Source organism: Callithrix jacchus, chromosome 8, assembly GCF_049354715.1.
Source record: "Callithrix jacchus isolate 240 chromosome 8, calJac240_pri, whole genome shotgun sequence".
Lineage (NCBI taxonomy): Eukaryota > Metazoa > Chordata > Mammalia > Primates > Cebidae > Callithrix > Callithrix jacchus.
This window is the reverse complement of record NC_133509.1, coordinates 81702070-81723556: the sequence shown is the minus strand read 5'-3', so window position 1 is coordinate 81723556 and position 21487 is coordinate 81702070. Positions and strand designations below refer to the sequence as shown.

At 34.1% G+C, this 21487-nt stretch overlaps 1 protein-coding gene across 4 annotated transcripts in view; it reads left to right on the top strand.

Moving 5' to 3' along the window:
* Positions 1-21487, top strand: part of MDGA2 (MAM domain containing glycosylphosphatidylinositol anchor 2) — an 871115-nt gene that overhangs the window by 453435 nt on the left and 396193 nt on the right. For 3 of the 4 annotated variants that reach the window (XM_078334840.1, XM_078334839.1, XM_017977077.4), the window contains exon 3: positions 14675-14849. In XM_078334840.1, the coding sequence (XP_078190966.1) occupies positions 14675-14849 (175 nt within the window). The remainder of the gene's footprint in view (positions 1-14674; positions 14850-21487) is intronic. The other variant, XM_078334842.1, reaches the window with a different exon arrangement.

The window sequence follows — 21487 nt, the reverse complement described above, 5'->3', positions numbered from 1 at the left end:
GGGAGAAATATGCCATCATTTTTACCTGTAAAACCATGTTTACAAGTCCTACTCATTATTTAGAATCATTTTTACTACATTGTCTCAGGTGAATTCCAAGGTATAAAGAAAAGCTGGCATTAAGGGGAAGGCCTGGGAGACCTGGGTGTGAAATGAAGCCCATAAGTGTTGCAAATCATTTGATTGTGTTAGAAGGTAGAGTTCTCCAATTTGCTTAATGTGATTTTAATTTTTTTGTTTTTAATCAGAGCACTAAGGTGTTTTAGATTTTAGGGCCTTACCTTCTTGGTTCATGCCTAAGAAATGAATGACTGTTTTTCCTTTGCAAGGCTTTCCTTTTTAATGCACTAGATTTTCTAGCATTCTGAATTAATAATAAGCCTGTCGAAATTAGATTTAGGTTGTGGGAAAGGGAAAACTTGCTCTACTCTAGGGGAGGCAATAGCTATTTTTATAGGAACCTGAATATTATAAGTACTCCATATTCAGGGTATTTGCACTAGTAAGTTATATTAATAGGTAACTTGATAACACATTTCTAAGAACTGGGTCAGAGGGAGATATTAAATTGGTGCCTGACAAAGTTTCTAACAGCTTGGCTTATTTTGCAAGCAAAGTTTAAAGTGCATTTTCATGGAGACTCTTCTTTATATTTTATGGCCCAGCTCAGGAAAAACTTCTTGAAAATAAACTTTTCCAAAATCGAAAAGCCGATATTTTGTGTCAACTTATTTTGTACATTTTCAAACTAGTTATTATTGGGTACTTGAATATTGTGCTAATGTATAAAGACACAATATCCTTTTATCTGCTCCCAGAAGGCACTGAAATGGCTCTTTATTTATTTATCAATCACTTATGGGATGCTATCATTGCTTCATCTATCTTTGCCCAGAAACTAGGGAGGCATTTGAGAAGACATCACTAGCAAAAACAGGTTTTGGGTTTTTTGTTTTGTTCTGTTTTTAAAAAGGCCATTGGAAGAAAGCCGACTTAGCATTTCTTTATCCCTGAAATAGCATGAGAATCTCGATCTCCTTTATCCTTGTTACCTCTTAGGACTTTCCTCAAACACTGCTCCTGCACATTTCCTACCAGGGTTAATTGTATCCTTCAGCTTTGGTCTTGGAAAAGATCTTGTAACAACATTCTTGCCTCCCTACAGTGTTTCTTCCTTTATAACCCATTTTCTCTAACCATACCTTTGACTCTGCACTTCTTGACCCTTGGACCCAGGCATGGACATTGGTAAAGTGTTCAATTCTCATGGCCAGTTTCAGCTTTCAGATATGGCTTCCTGAGCAGCCGCTCAGGTCAGCTAATGAAGCTCAGCCATGTGGGAAAGTTAGTTCATCTTGGCGTGATCTAGATATGTGGGAAACAGGAACAGGAAGGGATGAGACAGATAATTTATTATTATTAATTTCTCGCTCAGGCAATGGCAATGGAAGTATATTAGCCTTTGCAGACCAGATAATCTTGCATGCAGAAGAAAGGTATATCATGAACAACACATTCTTTGCATTTCCTCACGTTTTTCCTTGCCACAAGATTGTCCATCCCCTTTTCTTCCCTCATCATTTCCTGAGCTTGCACCTCTCCAAGAAAATGTCAGTACTCTAATCCTTGTTCAAGCTCTGGTCTTTTTAAAAGATTCAGGCTAAGATAACTGTTACTAATCTACTCATTTAGCAAAGATTGTGAGGAACAGAAAGGTTTATAAGATCCCCTCTGCCTACACTGTCTGAATTGCTATTAGTTGTTCACATTATTCTTTTGAAGATGAGTTTCTAAAAAAGTGAAAACAATAAAACCTCCTCTTTCAAAAGACATCAAAACTGTTTTCGGTCATAATTCCAAGACTAAGAAAAATTTCTTCTTAGTCAAAACTTTTAAGTAATAAATGTATTCTAAATTAATAAATTGATTGAACCAAAGAATCATGAGCTATTACTAATAGTCATTTTGATATGTTTAGGATGTGATAAGCAAAAACTGTTTCATGGCCCAGTAGGATACTTGACTTCTGTCATTGTCTTCTCTTCATTTGTCTTTCAAGTCTTGTTAACTTTGGAAAGTAAGCAATTTGGAAGACAATATTGTAAGTGATGCTTGAGATCCTTAACAAATATCCTGCACTCTTTTAAAATCAATAAGATAATAAAGATTTTGATCATTTCAATATACTCTATAATTATGTAGTTAGATATCATAATTACATATTCAAAGTGTTAACATATAAACCCTAATTTCTTAATTAAAGACAATTAAGCCAACTTGGTAAATATACAGTAATTGACTGAAGTGACAAAATTAATACTTCCATCAAAGAATATTGGGGAAGAATAAAAATACATTTCTATAATACAATGCCTTTCCATGGACTCTAGCATTTGCTATTTATTAGAAGTCTTATGTGTATTGTATTCATTTTGCAATGAGAGTTGCGGTGCGACTCTTACCTAAAATAGTGGATATATAAATGTATTGGGTGAGGCAAAAATCCTTTTCATGAAGTGCCACAGTAGCATCTTGGATTGTGTGTCATTTCCTATTGCCTGATGTGTTCAATATACACTTATTTTCTCTTGGCGTTGTATTTTGAACATGTACTCTTGCCAGAGGTGTTGATATTTGCACATATTTAATATCTTTGGGCTTCATGGACATCAGGGATAGAAGAGGCATTGGTAGATGTGCATTCAGAATACTGAGACCTAGGTTGTTATCATTTTGTTTACATAAGGAAAACAATATATGAAAATTGCTATGATAAACCAAAATTTCAGATATGTCCAAACCTTAATTAATAGATGAATGGCATCTATAATTTACCTCATGGTATTTTATATACTAGAGGCTTTATTATTATACTAGATGACTCATGATTATAGGTTTTTCACAGATATCTACACATATGCATTTATATAATATATAATGCAAATATTTATATTTACTATTCATAATTTAATGATGTAAGTATTTATATCATATATGGGCATACATATATTATTGGGACAATATTAAGTTACTGTTTCTGGCTATTTTTATTGCTATATGATTTTGGTTTTTATTATCTGAATGTAAAAAATAAGTTTATCGACGAGAAAAAGAAATATTTTAAAAAGGTATTTTGTTGGTTTTAATTTGAACTGGCCAGGTAGATGACAGCATTTTAAGGGTTACCCTTAATAGTTTAGGAGGCAAGAAACAGGCTAAAGAGTTTCAATTGTGTCATCTATTTTATTAGAGGACCTGAATACAAGTTGTGGGGCTAATAGAGAGATCCATTAGTAGGGGCTCTAATTCACAAGTCTTAAAGCTTTGAGTTCTCTCTCCCTAATCCTTGTGGTGGGAGTGAAATGTTCTCAGAAATGTCTAAATGTAGGTTTGAATTAAAACAGTCTAATAGACTATTAGGTCAGTACTCTGCCTTTTAGTTAACCATATAACATGATTTCTTTTATAAACTTTAACAAAATGTCATTGTCCTGCCCTTTGCATAACATGTTCTATAGCAGTATCTTTTTCTTTGTATTTTGGGACCAGTAATTCCTCATTTTTTTTTCCTCTGCCATCTTGCTTTAATGACCCACCTTCCTCATACTGTATATCACATGAAGCATATTCAGAGCAATGAGATATCCTTAAGAAAGTGACAACCAAGGTTAAAGTACAAAGTTGGACTTTTTTGGGAATTAAGGACAGTACACTGATGCAAATTGAGTATATGTTCACATTCTTGCTGGCTTAAAAACTAAGTGTATAAGGAGAGATGAACAAATCTTTATCATACATACTGTAATTTTGACATTTTGTCAGCTTTGCAATAAGAATTTTGTTTATATTTTACCTAACATAGAATTTAGTATTTTATATGCAGTTCTCTCATAGTTATAAGGTCTAATGATTGTAAGTATTGTGAAATATATCTTCATTTATGTCAGGATGAAACTAAGTATTCATGGGTTTTTGCAGATATTGGTGTTATCTTTACATGGATGGGATGAACTTGTGACATAATTTACTATCAAACAGCAAATGTAGCTTTAAGCTTTACAGAGTTGTTTATTAAAATGTAACTACACTGATAATTTAAATACTGAGTGTGAAACTCTTTTATAATAGTGCTTCCTTTCAGTTAAAGACACACTGAGGTCTTTATGAATTACAGAGAGTAGTAGCTTCTGCATGTTTCAAGTAGTACCAAGTGATGTTTTTATTGAGCAGAAACTAACGATGTTTTTATTTAGCAGAACCTAATTTCTGATTATTCACACTCTGTTGATGGTGCCACTTCTCTCTTTAGTTACCAATGCCTCTCTGTTTTCCATCATTCCTCTTTCTCTCATTAAAATTATAGAATTGAAAACCATCATTTAAACTCATGGATATACAGATAATACTTAGGCAGCTAAGAGTATCTGTCATTGTATAAATTTCACTGGGCAGTTAGATTTTATGGGTGTTTATTTATAGTTTTGAAATAAAGCTGCGGTTTTCATCCATAAGTACCATAGGTAATTCCCTGGAGAGACCATACTTTTGGAGAGTGGGGGCTGTAGAGGTGGCATACTAGTATTGACTTTACATCTTACTTTCCTTGGCCTGGCTTTAGGGGTAAACCTCATTGATGGCAGGGGAGAGCAAAGGGGAGAAAAGGTTTATCAGTCAGAGTTCAATTGCAGATAATAACATTCATTTAGCTTGTTTCAGCATTAATGGATGAGGCTAGGTAATTAATTCCTAACAAAGCATAATGTAAATTCTGCAGAGAAACCTAAGGCTATGCCTGCAAGAATAACATACAGAATAATATCACACCAATTGCCCACCAAAAGAACTGCTTCTCCAATTAGAATCAAAAGTAATTCTCCCTACTAATAGTTCAAGAAAAATGGACCTTAATTATGAACAAAGGATGGAGAATCCTGCCCTAGAACTATTGGACCTGTTTCCTTTTTTTTTTGAGACGGAGTCTTACTCTGTCGCCAGGCTGGAGTGCAGTGGCGCAATCTCAGCTCACTGCAACCTCCGCCTGGGTTCAAGAGATTCTTCCGCCTCAGCCTCCCGAGTAGCTGGGACCACAGGCGCGCACCACCATGCCCAGCTAATTTTTGTATTTTTAGTAGAGACGGGGTTTCACCATGGCCAGGATGGTCTCGATCTTTTGACCTGGTGATCTGCCCGCCTCGGCCTCCCAAAGTGCTGGGATTACAGGCATGAGCTGGACCTGTTTCTTCACCATGTATACTGTGATTTGCACCCACAAAAACTGATTCTTTACAAAGCATGTCTCTTCCCACTTAATCTGATTCTGAATTGTTATTGATGTAACCCAAACTCTGTCTGCAAGCTTAAACTGAGGGAGTCTGGTGAAGTAGATTTTAGCTTTCTGGCCCCTGAATTGCAGGAAGTAAATAAGTCTCTCTAGTCAAAAATTAAAAAAGATAGTGAGTGTTCAATAAACTGTATCCTCTGGTCATATGGGGCAGTCATGGGAGAACTTTCCTATTCATCTATCCCCATAACCCATTTGATCTTACCATTTTTGAACAAAAGTCAAAATATCTAACTTACTACTCAAGACATATGTATGGAATCTGCCAATATGTTGATGATTATATCCTATCATTTCCTTGCTGTTTGTGGAAAACACGTTATTTTAAGAAGGTTCTCAGATAGACTTTTTTTTTTTTCACTTTTGAATTCTCTATCTGCTCCCCCCCCTTTTTTTTTTCCAACATGCAGGCTCAAATTATTTTCCTCTTCTATTTTTTTTATGTTCCATGAAACCCAGGTAATGTTATTATAGGATAATTTTGTGTTTTATTCTTCATTGCCATTTCAATTAGGAAAAAAACTCTGGTAGAAATATAAATATGTACAGGAAACTTTACAATGGGTGAGTAAAATTTAATAATGGATGTGCTCACTTTACCAAGAGTTATAGCAACCTGCCATTTTCATGTGTTCTTGGAGAAAGGTTTCCTGTTCTACCTAAATTAAAGCTACTGGAGTCAATGTTTCTTAACATCAAAGTGAGATTGAGCATAGACTTCAGACTCAGATGGCATGGGACTTCCATCATAGCTTGCTCATATACTACTTGTGGGATCTGGGAAAATCATTTTCTTATTTGAAACACCAGTTTCCTCATCTGTAAAGTGAGGAGCTCCTACTTGATGTGATTCTTATGAGGATTAAATGAGGTACACTAATAATTTGCCAGAGTAAGTCCTTAATAAATATGTGTGACTTTCAGTAGAAAAATAGTCATACAGATGCGTATTGGAATCCTGGAACCTCTATTTACTAATTCTGCAGTACTAGGAAAGTTAGTTAATATTTCTGAATCTGCAAATTGAAGACTGCAATGTATTTGCTAGTGGGTTTTACATGAAGACAACAATTCAAAAGAGCCCAGTAGAAAATCCAGCACAAAATTAGTCCACATTTCTTCTCTTTTTAAGCTTTATTCAGAATCCAAAGAGGTTAAATATAATTCTTGCAATATTTAACCCTGACATTAATCTAGTAGGTCAAAATATTTCAAATGTATGTAGGAATAGTGTACTGTTAATGCTCTCTGATTCATTGATACTAAAATTGGGATACTTACATGAACATTTAAAAATGGTCCTCTTTAATATATGTTATTTCTTATGCCTCATTTTAGTTTTGTATATCTTATTGATAGCTTTTAATCACCTGGATGTTGAATGACTTTAAATTGTAAACTGACATTTAGATGTAAAGGTCATTTACATCTCCAAGTTTTGCAAGGTAGCCATAAAATTTGTTGTTGTTCTGATTCTTATTTTTCTAAAAGTTGCTAAATATTTTAGTGGCAAAATGTGAGGTAAAAATGTGTCCGTAAGATTGAAAATGTACCCAAAGGAATTGGAGGTGTTAATTTTCTCTTTCCAGTTTCAGGTGCCTGGAAAAATGCACAGGGGCAGATTATTCACTCTATGATATCCCTTAAGCCATTTTAATGTAACTTTTTTGAGGGGAATTTTAGATGAATTATTAGAAAACAGTATTAGAATTGCACTGTATTATGTATTTGGTGTAGTCTGGCTAAATTTAGCTCCCAGGAGAATGCATGAATACTGTAATTACAAACATCTCTGTCAAACCTACATGCCTTGGAAGCATCCCATTTTTCTATAATTATGCTAGTGTATAATTGTACTGGTGTTTAATCCCTTAAATGGCAGGAGTTCATTTGGTTACATTATGAATAGATGTAAATTAGGCTGTAGTAGAGCACGGTGGAACAGAGCAATTTACTTTTTATTACATTTCTAATACTCTGCAGTGTCTGCAATGCTGTTAATTTAGATTATATTCTATTATAAAAAATCATTAAAGGAATTCCTGCTTCATTTTCAACAAGATTGAGAATAATGGTGAAAAAAATTCCCATAAGAAACTCAGAAGGAAAAGATGGAAATGCTGTTACACAGCCACACTTAAAAAAATCTTATATTTGTAAAATTTATGATAAATCAATATTGATTATTAAGTGTAAAAGTGCTCAAGTTAGATCAGGGAAACCTTCTGAAGTTATGAAAGAAATATTACAGCCAACTGGAATAGCCTCCTGTACTTATTAACTCTCGTTATAAAAAAAAAAAGGGCTTGGAATATACCGTATGTCATTATGGCATCTTTACCTCCATAAAAATGACATATTGATGATTATATTGTGATTTTCTGTTTTAGGCTATTAAAGGCCCAGTTTAATTGTTTTTAAGCGAATAGTTCTTTCTCTCACTAGCTGCTTCTCAATTATTTTTAGATTTTTAAATACTGCATTTCTAATGAATGCAGTTTCCTTTATTTGTTTAGATACCTTTAGTTGGTTCTTCAAGGGTATTATTTGCATTGTTTTGCATTTGATAAACAGAGCAGATCTTTTATTTATAGGACCTTCACATTTAAAAAATGTATTTGTTACATTTTTATTAATTGATGTTTTCATTATAAATTGTTTGGCTGCTAATTACTGAATTCAGAAATAATAGTGCCAACAAGGTAGACATCAATCCTATCTCACAGAAAAAAAAGGTCTGTTAATAGGGATTACTGAGATGGTATAGTGGCTTCATGGCCTCATCAGGGACCCATTCTTAGCACGTGACTTTTATCTTGAGGTTGTCCCACAACTTAAATTGGATCCTGGATTTCCAGGTATCACATTTGAGTTTCAGGCAACGAAGAAAAGCTAGAAAGATAAGCCCCTTTTAAGGAGTTTCTTCAGAATTCCCACGTGACACTTCTGCTTACATGGTATACATGTATGTAAAGAAAGAGAAAAGTTAATCTAGCAAGCTTCAAAATACCATGCCTGCTTGCAAGGTTGGCCTTTAGCTGGAATCTGTGAGTTTGGATTTCAAGAGAGGTCCCACTGTTCTCCAACTGATGAGTGTTTCACTATGTCTATTTTTTTTTTCTGAAAGACAATATAGTTTATGCCAGAAATTTGCTTTACTTTTGGAATTTTGATATATATTGGGCAGAGGGTGCCTAAGTGGCCAGCCCCCGGCAAAAATCCTGGGCACCGAGTCTCTAATAACTTCCCCGGTAGATAGCACTTCACAAGAGTTGTCATAATTCAACATTAAATATATCCTGTGTGACTTCATTGGGAGAGGACTACGGAGCTTGTGTCCTTTCTTCACCAAACTTCAACCAATACACCTTTTCCTTTTGCTAATTGTGCTTTGCCTTCTTTTACTGCAATATATCGTAGTCACGAGTATGACTATACATATGCTTTTTGATGTACATTAAGGTTACATCCCAATAAACCCATTTTAAGTAGAAAAAATGCATTTAATTTACCTAACCTACTGAACATCACAGCTTAGCTTAGCCTACCTTTATATGCTACCTAAACATGCTCAGAACAGTAATATTATCATACAACTGGGCAAAACCACCCAACACAAAGCCTATTTTTAAATGAAGTGTTGAATATCTCCTGTAATTTATTGAAAAGATCAAAATTTGAAGCATAGTTTCTACTGAATGTGTATTGCTTTCACACCATCATAAAATCAAAAATCAAGTAGAAAAATCATTAAGTAAAAAAAAAATCATAAGTGAAACTATCAGTCAGAGACTGTATAATGAGTCCCACAAAATCCTTTGTAAATCGTTGAACCTGGGTGGGGTCTTGGGGATCTTTGACAAACAGGAAAATTTAGTAAATGACTGTTTTATTACTTTTCAAGTTATAAAACATGTTTTAAAGTCTATCATAGATCCAGTATATAGTATAGTTTTTTTTAATAACTAAGATTAATACTAGTATGTTGTGGTTTTATTAACATTCTCTTTTCATCAAGGGAGACTGTAAAATTTTGGTCTCAATAACTGGAAGGATGGAGTTTCCAGTGATCAAGATGGGAAAGACTGGGAAAGTTGGTTTGCAGGGGAGATCAAGAGTTCATTTTGAATATGTTATGTGGGAGATAAGAGAACAGGTACTTGGTGACTAGAAGTCTGGGCGTCAAGGAGAGTAATTTAGGAGTCATCATTACATAAATGATATTTAAAGGACTCCAGGAAGTGACTGAGGAAGTGAATGTACATAGAAAATCACAAGGCTTTAAGACAGTCAATTCTTCAGAAGTCAGGAAGATAAGTAAAAACCACCAAAAGAGACTAAACTCATTCTATTTTGGATGCCTTGTGAAGTGGGATTTTATCTAATTCATAATTGTATCAGCAGAATTATAGTGTCAGGAATCAATTCAAGCAACAATGATTTTTTCAATGATTACTGTGTTCGAGGCTCAGTTATTTGGGCCGGAGACACCAAGTTTAAGAATAGTCCTTGCCTTAGTGAACTTACCACTGGTTAGGCCAAATTATTATGTTTTAGGTCTGATTCTTTACAAATGGAGCTTGAGATGAGGATTTTTGTGCAAGTGATTTATTAAGGAAATGCCATTAGGAGAAACTGACAACGGAGCAAGAAAGAGAGGAAAGGGAGGAGCTGGACCAGGATGTGGTTTCACAAGATTAGCATCAGCCTGACGCTGCAAAGAAACTGGGATGTAAGTTGTGCTGAAGAATCTATCTCATCTGGAGGCATGGAAGAAGGGCTTTCATATCCCACAATAATCATTCATCAACTGAGAGTCACAGGGGTAGGGAATAAACTCCCACGATTTCCCAGGCTTAACTCTGACTGCAAATTAAATCTGTATTCTTAGTACCATATTTCATGAGAAACGAAGAGACCCAGTGAGGTAACATATAGGAAGGGTAAAGGGCTCTAAGGGAATCAGACAGTACCAATTATCTCCTACAATATGTAAACAGCTGTTTCAAAAGCATGTGATGAGCACTCTCACGGAGGGAATTTCAGAATGCCATGGCAACAAAGCGGGCAGGACATAAGAGCTTTATGATAGAGGGAAGGCTTTCTAATAGAACAATATCTGGGGGACCAGAGGGTATTAAGTAGATACTAAATGAAGGAAAAAGGGAGAACTTTCAAGTCAGAATGGATCCCACTATGTAATAGCACATACTCTCATGGTCATGGAAGAACTGGAGCTGTAAAATGGGAAGAAAAGTTTTCTTGCTTTCTAATCTTGTCCTGGTATTAAAATCAGAGGATGGAACAATAGCGTTTTGTTAACTTTTAAAGAAATGGAATTCTGATAGTGGTGGTTTGGGGCCCAGGAGTAATGTCATGGCAGTGCTACAAAATCAAACTTCTCTATGATGATTGCATTAATCTCCAGTATTTTGTATTTATATGCATTTGCACCAAGATGTACCCTCCTGTGTCATTTCTGGTGTGAAATAATGCCGGCAGGTCCTGTCATAGTGCTCCATATGCATATAAGAACTCTGATGCTGTTTAAGAGAAGCACTAAGTTTATCTGTTTTTCCTCATTATTTATTCACACAGGAGGTGAATACAAAGGTTAACTTCAAAGAAAAGACAAAAACAAAGAAGGATCAGAAAACCTACTTTGTCTTCTTTAAGGCCTATCTATTTCTCAAATATATATGCATATATATATATATATTTGCCAATTAAAAATAAAATTAAAATTAAAGATATATTTCATATAATATATTTTTCTTTTACCTCTATTTCTTCGCTCATTTTATCGTTTCTATTTTTTCTACTCTTTCCTTTATCTCATTTTTCCTTCTATTAATGAAACTATGATTTTTTTGTTACTTTAATTGACGTTTATGCTTTTTAAAAGTATAAACAAGAAACAAGACACCTAACTGTTTCTCCCACGGAAACACATTTTCCCCTTTCAACTATCCCAGAGTTTAAGATTCCAGAGTAACTTTTTTCTTTCCTCTCCTTTCCTTCCATCCCTGCAGTGTTACCTCTGCTTTGCATTACACTCCTCTGCCAAACTTCTAGGTTTTGCTAGGTTATTACAAATCTTCTTATTCTATGTCCTTTGGTTTAAAGAAACTTTACTTAGTACTTAAATTGTATGTTAACCCAAGGAAATCCTCCTTATTCATTAAATGCATATCTATTAACTCCTCACCACAGTGTGCTTTTCTATATCTTCTCAAAATCCCAGACCTCAGATTCAGTTCATTTCTTGGGAGTTATTATTTCAAGTGTTTTTGTTAGGTGGGGCTGTTTGAACCCTAAGGTTGATGAATGTTTGCATATCACTGAATATTTTTATTTCATACAAAGATGAATGAGCTCTTGAATGGGTATGGAATATTGGGAGACATCCCTTTCCCTGACCCTTTTCAGTAAGTGTGGATGCTATTCCACTGTTTTTGAGCTTTCATTGTTGGAGATGAGAATCCTGAAGCCAAACTGACCTCCATACCACTCCAGAAATATCAATTAGAATTCAGTTTTGCTATCAGAGAAAAACCTGAAAAAGAAGTAAACAGGAATTTTATTTTTCTTCATATAGAACTCCAGGGTTATAAATAGTTTAGGTTAGGTAGGTATAACTCCATGGTGTCAGGATTTCAGATTTCTTTTATTTTACTACTCTGTGCTTAATTTTCATTTCAAATCGGCTCACTGTTCAAATGGAAGCTGCCAAAAATATTCAAAACATGAAGTGCTGCTTCCCTATAAGGACATTTCTGCTTGAAACATACTGGCAAGAATGTGGCTAAGTGGATGGCTGGGAAATGTCTTTATCCCAGGCAGCCATGTGGTGATTAATAATTTGGGTTTAAGAAGAAGGACAGAGTTACATCAGGGAGTGAGCGGGCCCTGTGATATTACAAGTTTGTTCCTTTTTCTCAGAAGCCTGAACAATTTTCTTTGTAGACTTTGAGGCCACAACTCTTATCGAAGTATATATGGAGGTTTCTTTCTTTTCTCATCAGTTAGGCATGTGATTTGGTAAACTCTCCCTATGAGAAGATTTATGTCTTTCTACCACCCAGGAATATTTTCTTTCAGTATTTCTTAAAAGTAGAGAATAAAAAGGGAAGAAAATTTTCTAAGTGATTATGTGCATTCCCTTCTACTTCTATTGTTTACTTTTCTGTTTCCTATGTTTCATTGGAGAATTTTGTTTATTTTTTTCTCTCTTTTTTTTTTTTTTTTTTTTTGAGACGGAGTTTCGCTCTTGTTGCTCAGGCTGGAGTGCAATGTCAGAATCTTGGCTTACTGCAACCTCCGCCTCCTGGGTTCAAGTGATTCTCTTGCCTCACCCTCCCATGTAGCTGGGATTACAGGCATGTGCCACCAAGCCTGGCTAATTTTGTATTTTTCATAGAGATGGGGTTTCTCCATGTTGATCATGCTGGTCTCAAACTCCTGACCTCAGGTGATCCACCCTCCTTGGCCTCCCAAAGGTGTTTCATTTTTTAAACTTCTTTATAATAAAAACAATATTTGCCTGGTAAACTAAATTAAGTATAAATAAGAATTTAAATGAAACTTAAGAAAAGAACACATTTCACTGTCCTCTTTTTACTCCCAGTCCCATTTACAGAGTTTTGTATGTTTCCTTGTGTAATTTTAATAAACATGTTAGTAATATGTACACATGAATACAAACATACGCTATTTTACACAGATGAGAATATTCTCTTCTGTTTCTTGCTTGTCTTTTTAAACTTATTAATATATTTTGTATTTTAATTTTTCTAATGACTGTATTCAGTACAATTTTAGAGTCAATTTATAACCACCTCTCTTTTAGCATTTATGTCATTTCCAATATTATAGTTTTACACACACAGTAGGCTAATTTCTCTGCATTATTCTGCAAATATGTTAGTACTGTAAATTTTAAGCAGATAATTGCCAAGTGAAAGTATGAGTATGCTTTCATTTTTGACATAATTTATAAAATTTTCCTTCTCTTCTTATGGGCATTTAGTAATGCATTTATAAACTACTAGAAATCAGCAATCATGCCATTTGCTTCTTTGTGTATTTCATATCTATAGAAGGTTTTGAATAAATATTTGATATTTCTTTTTGTGATTTACTGGTATTTAAAATTAATCCCTTAACATTTGATTCCATTCACAAGGGCAAACAAACATGATTATATTTATACAGATATTTTAATTATATGGATAACTTCTTAAAGATACTTTTTATGCCATTAGATCATACATTTTAATTAACTTTGTATGAAAATAGGTATATATTGGCAATATTATAGGATTTCCATTTTGATGATTCAGTATTTGGTTTCATTTTCCATGTCTCAGCACATACATGTGTTTGACCAGAAGATTTCTATCAGCTGTTTCTCAACCTTAAAATTAAAGGAAACTAACATATATAGCAGGGACATGAAGAGATATAAAACCAAATTATTTTTACTTTCAATTTTGTATCACTTTACAGTATGAGCATGTGGCTTTTTATTCAGGTTTTATACACTAAAATACACAAAAGTTGAGTTGAATATCAGTCATTATTACTAGAAGAAACGAAGTCTGTTGTACACAGCTGTGTTTAAAAGAATGGTATTGTTTATAATGAAATGTTGTAGATATACAAAGTGTTTTGGCAGTTTACTAGAAATGTTCTCCTTGAAAAGTTTACATATTTTTTTGAAAATAATGATTGATGTAAAGTGAATACTAATTATCAAAATAGAAAATCATTTGTGGGCTTATTGCAGCAAAACCATTAAGAAAAATACTCTTAAACAACCAGGTGTTTATAATTACGTATAATCTCAATAAGCCATTATGGTGTTATGTCTAAAGTATTCAAATCAAATAGGAAATTTCAAATAAAAGAATGAGGCATGTCCAAAAATAAAATGAGAACCTACTTGGACTAAATAAGTAAAATTATCTTACAAGGTTTGGAAAATATGAAAAACAAATTCAAATGTCCAATGAAAAGAAAAATTAATCTATAGTTTCAATGTACTACTGATATTTAACCCCCTCTATAATTTATATTGTCCTCCACACTGACTAGGCAATTGATGAATTCTATGCAATTGATTTCAAATTACACACACTGTACAATTATGACATTACTTTTAACATTTTTTGTATTTAATCATGTCCATCAACCTTAAACTTTTTGTCAGTAGTTTGATAGGAGAGTCAATGTAGAAGCTCTAAATGTGAACTCATCAAATGAGTAATTGCTATTTGATTTCTCTGTGGGAAAACCAACCTAAAGTAACAATCTTTGTTGATGCTTGCTCAGATCAGGTGGACCAAAACAGCAGGAAGTGCCTCTGACAGATTCCAAGACTCAAGTGTCTTCAATGAGACTTTGAGGATTACAAATATTCAACGACACCAAGGAGGCCGGTATTACTGTAAAGCAGAGAATGGCCTGGGGTCCCCAGCGATAAAGTCCATCAGAGTGGATGTATACTGTAAGTAAATTTTCTAGAAAACTATCATTAAGCCTAGTGTGGATTTCTTTCGTCCCACAAGTCTATGGTTTTCTCAAAAACCACAGAGTTCTGTTTAGTTGAGAATGAAACTGCTATAAGATAACGATAGCTCCCTTAAAACATTTCTGAAGTTAGAATCTTCTCTAGAAACTTTGATAACGTTTATGATATATATCCATTATAGAACACTTAGGAACAACATTAACAAGACAATACACATTGGTAACTGCTAGTGTCTTCATGTATATGTTCTTTATCTTTATATATAAATATATACATGCATTTTATATTTTTATTAAAATAGGGTCATGCTGTATATTTTTTAACTTATGTCTGTTAATTTTACCTACATGTGAATACAGCTATTATTTTATTTTTTTAAAATACACATCATACAAACAGAGCATTATGAATTGGTCTCCAAATGAACAAAAATCTCTAGGTATATTCTGCTTATGGTCCAATTCTGTTAAAAGTAATCAGTACCAACCCTGGACAATGCTTTGCTACCTGCGAAGTGTTTGTTGATTTGTTGATAGTCTCGTTTTCCTACAGTTTGCTCTTGACAATAATATTTTAAATTTTTGGTCTCCTTGCTTCTTTCTCCACAAAATCAAAGCAAAGGCCCTACGTTTAGTTTGGTCTTTTGCCCAGGTTTTTTTTTTTTTAATCATTTCATTAAGTTTTCACAAGAATTTGCATTTTATGTAAGTCTCTTATGTTGTAAGGTAATTACTTTTCTTAAAGAAATTTAGACATAAGTAACAAGTGAGAAGATGTTGTTTTTCTTCTTTCTTTCCCCTTTTCTTTCAGTGCAGGACAGTGTTACATAGTTAAGAAAGGGCTTGAAATTACACATGATCTATTTGTCAGATGCTCTGCGGAATCTCGTTTAGTTGTTCAGGTGACTGAGAAGTGGGAGATAAAGCAGCATTTGTAATCTGCTTTCCACATTCAGATACCTGCTTTCCTCCTGCTTTTCCTCCTCTGCGTTTCATCCCCTCCGGTATCTTCTAACTCCTGGGGCACCCTGCCCCTTATCCCTCGGCGTAATTTAGAAATTTTCATCCCATGTTACCCTTTCATTATTATTATGGGTGCACAGGTTGACTGTACCTGCATACTTCCCAAAATAATAGAGCTCCTTATTTCCCTTTTTCTGACCCAATATTTTCAGTGTTTTTGTTCATATATAACTTTAAATTAGATTAAGTTTAATTTACATGAATTAAATACTTCTGTAATATTCATAGTTCATATGTAATAACATACTTCTGTAAAGTATGTCTAGAGTACATACTTCTGCTTTTTTAGTTATTGCAGTTTAGGTCATCAAATTTTAAATACACCTCTTCAATACTTTAAACACAATTATAAAATCTAAAGTTCTGAAAGTCAGTGAGTGTGGTTTGTTTGTAACTTTTGTAAGCAAAACTTGATGTGAACTAATGTCAAAATTTGATCTGAAATGACTTGAATAAAATGGAAAAAAAGAGAAAAGAAAAATAGAAAAAAAGCTTTACACTCTTTATTTGCCATACTTTGAATAATCACGTTTTGCCCAGGAAATGTGTTGCATTACACAATATAGCCAAAGATCCAGCTGAGTGTCTTATTTAGTAGGTAGCATGTGTAGTGTATTATCTTTCTAAAATCTGAAAATTTCTGAAACACATACTCCAAAGGTTTTGAACATGGGATCTTTACTTGAATTTATACAATAATAGGTCTGATAATTAAAAAAAAAAAGTATTGCTGGTTTAGCAAGTTAAATATAAACTGGGAAATTCACATTTTTAGAGACTTAAAAAATATTTTTCTCTTTTTCTTTTGCTAGAGAGCCTTTTCGTTGCTAGTCTGCATTATCCCTTCTCCTTTCTACCTGATGATATCTCTTGCTGTGTAGACTGGGTTGTACCTAAGTATCTTATTCAGATGGGACACCTTACTGGAAACAATAGCACTGCTCTCTCCAGGTTTCCCAAACCCTGCTAGCCTTCTAAGGCTTGACTTACCTTCATTCAGCCACGCCTGAGTTCTTTGTTACTTTCCTCTTCTTTGACTTCCTTTGGGGTTTTTCTCATGCAACCTGGACTTGACAAGCATCTTGTTTTATGTTATTTCAGTGAAATATCATTGTGATGCATACCACGTTGAAGTGCTGTTTTCAGTACTTGTTTGGTGACTAGGATTTATTAACAAGCTGTCTAAAATTATGCCATTTGAGAAAATAACATGATGTTAAGTTCTAGACTATATAAATAAACATGACATATCTCTCATATCAAATCCCCAGAGAATGCCTTACCTTTAGCTCCAGAGATCTTTCTACTACGCAGATGTAAACATACATTTAAATAGTTATGCCTATTTTTGAGGGTTTGAATAAATTCCTTTAGTAGTAAATTTTCAAAAATGCTTGGAGTGGTATGAATACTTAACAACTGAGACCACTAGACCTATCAAAGAAATCCATGTGCCCCAAATATAACCTTGATTGAAGACCAGAGTTTTTAGGTTCAAGTACCTTTTCTCTACCTGAATTTCTATAATTTAAAACATGCTTTATCATTGTTGTTAAGGACATGACTAGCATATTCATGTTTTGTTTAAATTTGGCAATGATGGTGTCTAAAATTGAATTACAGTCTTTAAGATTTATTTGTGCTCTAATTTTGATTAGATATTGGACAGCTTAATTGAATAGATTTTCATATATATAAACCATAAGCAAGTGAATGACTTAATATATTTCAGGTACTTTGCTTTAATTATTCTAGGAAATGTTAAAAAAAAATAGGATCTTTTTTTGTGTTTGGAATGATGCCTTTAAAATCATCGACTGCATTGTTGGTTTCTGTTTCTTTTTCTAAACCGATTTCACATGTGGAACTTTCAACATCAGTAGAATTTGGAAACAGGATATGCATAAAAACAAAATACACTCATGCAAAATTGGCAGTAAAAAATATATTTAAAACACCAGGCTGAGGCAGACTATGACTTGGATTAAACAAAAATAATGATTAATGTTATCATTTATTCTTGAATCCCTTGTTATAGATTGTTTCTAAAATCTGCCCCGTAAGCTATTGATGTATAATTAACACATAATGCATTGATGTAATGTATCAGTAGTCTTATAGAGTTTTTATAATAGTGAAAATGGATCTCTCTCATTAAATCCCATGTTCTGATACAAGTTTTTACCTTTAGAGCTAAAACCTTCCTAAAATAAAATTACCTGCTAACCAATCATTATTTTAATAAGGAAATTTAGTTTCAGGAAAGAACTTGACACAATAGTGAATAATATAAAATGAGATGACTTTCTTTAGATAGATACTTTGAAATCTTTGTAATAGCTATGTTAACATTTTGATCACTTTGAGAAAGTTTATGTATCTTCATTGGCAACTTTTTCCCACATAATTTTCTACAATGTAGTAGAAAATATTAAACTACATATATTTTATAAAGGAACTACGAAATGCATTTTTTACTGTGTTAATCAAGAATACAGTTTGAGGGCCGGGCGCGGTGGCTCAAGCCTGTAATCCCAGCACTTTGGGAGGCCGAGGCGGGTGGATCACGAGGTCGGCAGAACGAGACCAACCTGGTCAACATGGTGAAACCCCGTCTCTACTTAAAATTACAAAAAATTAGCTGGGCACAGTGGCGTGTGCCTGTAATCCCAGCTACTCAGGAGGCTGAGGCAGGAGAATTGCCTGAACCCAGGGGGCGGAGGTTGCGGTGAGCCGAGATCGCGCCATTGCACTCCAGCCTGGGTAACAAGAGCGAAACTCCGTCTCAAAAAAAAAAAAACAAAAAAAAAAGAATACAGTTTGAAAAATTATTATAATCATGTCCCTCAATTTATAGGACCTTTATTTTAACATTTAAGAATTTTAAAAGCATTCCAAGAGTTTTAGAAAATAAAATTTATTGATAAAATATATTTATAGCCTGGTAGATTTTATAAGCACACAGTGACCTAAATTTCCCAAATCTGATTTGGTTATTTATGCAAATATGTCTAATCAAAAGCTAACCAATTCCAGTTCGTTTTTTGGGGTTTGGGAAAATCACTTCTGAGTATCTTCTGAGTGTCTGAACGTGATTTCCCCCATGCCCACACAAATCTCATCTTGAATTGTAATCTCCACTTGTTAAGGGGGAGACCAGGTGGAGGTAATTGAGTCATGCTGTTCTTGTGATAGTGATTGAGTTCTCACGAGATCTGATGGTTTTTTGAGGGGCTCTTCCTTTGCTCGGCACTTTTCCTTGTGAAGAAGGGGCTCTTTCCCTCCTTGGTTAGCACTGCTGCCTTGCGAAGAAGGTGCCTTGCTTCCTCTTTGCCGTCGCCGTGACTGTGAGTTTACTGAGGTCTCACCAACCATGCTGAACTGTGAGTCAATTAATCCTCCTTCTTTTATGAAGGAGGCATTTTTTTCATAGCAGTATGAAAGTGGACTAATACAATTAGTATTCTCAGAGAAAAAAGGGAAAATAATGCTTTCATGTAACAGGAACAGGAAAATACAAACAAGGGACTTTCAGAGAATATAAAATAGCAGCTCTTACGTTATTAAAAGTGATAACATAAAAATAAGTAGAAGGGCTGAAAAATAAAACTGTAAAAATTTTACAATCAAGTGGGTACTACATAAGAAAGAAGAAAAGAAAATTAGAGTGTTAATCTAGCTGACCTAACATTTAAATAATAATGGTTCCACACAGATAAAGTCAAAGTGAAGTTTTTTTTAAAGAATTTCTTAGAGTTGGACATGTGTTTTTAATTAGAAAGCTACCACTGGATCCTTAACACAATGGAGTAAATAAAATCTTCAATACATGTGTCAGCTTGCAACTTCAGAACATTAGGAACAAAATGAAGATCTTAACAATGTCCAGAGAGTTTTTATTTTTTCCAAAGTGGTCACATATAAAAAATTAGGAATCAAAATGGCACAGGTAAGCAGAGTTGAAATCTGGGTTTAGAAGGCAACTGAGTAAAGCTTTTGAAATTCTGAAGGAAAATTATTTCAACTAGAATCTTCTATAAAGTCAGGCTATTTATTTCAAATATCAAAGAAGAATAAAGACATTTTAGACCTATAAGATTTCAATGGTTTTTGGCTAATACACCCTTGCTGAGGATACTACTTTGATCTATTGTCCTCCAAGCTTAAGAAATAAACAAAAAAAGAGGAAGAAATATCATCCCCAAAATAGGAGACTATGTATAGGAAAATATTGAAGTTAATTTCAGAATAAGAAAGCGGGGCGGCACGACAATAGTTATACCTAGCTGGAATAATGATGCTTACCTGATATTTTAGGGATGAATTCTCATGGAAAGGTTAGTAATATGGCAATGATAGGTGGATATAAAATTGAGCATACAAAATATGTGAGTTGTTAAGGGAGTGTAAAAAGCTGTATAAAATTTCATCAATATACAAGGTTCAGCTGTAAAGATTGCTTGCCTGGTCATGATAACAACACTTAACCAAAAGCTTGCTATATATATAGAAAGAGGAGAGGGTTAGTATAAGAGTTAAATGCTTCCTTTGTTCAAGAATTCAGTAAGACAATGTGAAAATGTAAATTAAGTCTATAAATAGAAGTTAAACACTTCCGAATATGAAGGCAAAACCATTTTATAAATAGTTAAGAGATGCATTAGAAAAGGTTGCCTCCGGGTATTGGAAATACTTAAAGTTGTTTGATGTATAATTATTTGGCTTTTAAAACTATGCACTTGCATAATTCAATTTTTTAAAAATTAATAAAATATAGATTGAAGATTTTTACCTTGGAGGTTCTTGTTATTAAGCTCTCTGAAGTCAAAACTGATTTCATTCCAAATTTTAGCAGATTATTATTCTAAAATTTAAAACTAGATTTATACTCACACTTTATTCATAAGAATTGGTATTCCTTGATATTTGACACCAAATAAAGTTGACTAAAAACATATTATCTCCTATATGAAAGATAGGCAATAGCACAGGGACAATAGAGATAGTGTCTGCCTTTAGGAAAGAGGGCAGAGTTGTTTCTTGACCTGGATGGCGAAGATAATGTTTACCTCAGGGGCAAAGATTGGGCAGGCTTTCTTGCAGGACCTTAATAAGACGGGGAGCTTCCTGAGCTCAGGGTCCCTTAGCTGTGTCAAAAACCAGTGGTGTGCATGGCATTCACCTGGGCTGCCCCACACATTGTCCCTATGAAAATTAAGGTGAGGCAGGGACTTATAAAAACAGGAAGCACATGCTATTGAAGTTTCAGTAATGAGATCTTTTCTCTCAGACCCAGGAGTCTTGTGTTTTTTGTTGCATTCATGAAATCCATGAAACTTTGGCAGGCTAACCTATTAGCCAGCAAGTAGGGAAAAATATCAGACCCCTCACTGTTCTTAACAGAGTAGTGAGGAAAGCCAAAGCTATCTTTTAATGGGTGAGAAATTTGATTAAAGGCACAAAATAAGGGAGAATAAACCCTCAGAGTATAGGGATTAGTGGTTAAGATAGTGGTTTTGGAGGAGAAATGGCAGCTTAATTTGAAAGACTAGTAATGATGTCATTATTATGTTGAATTTTTACTGCCAGTGT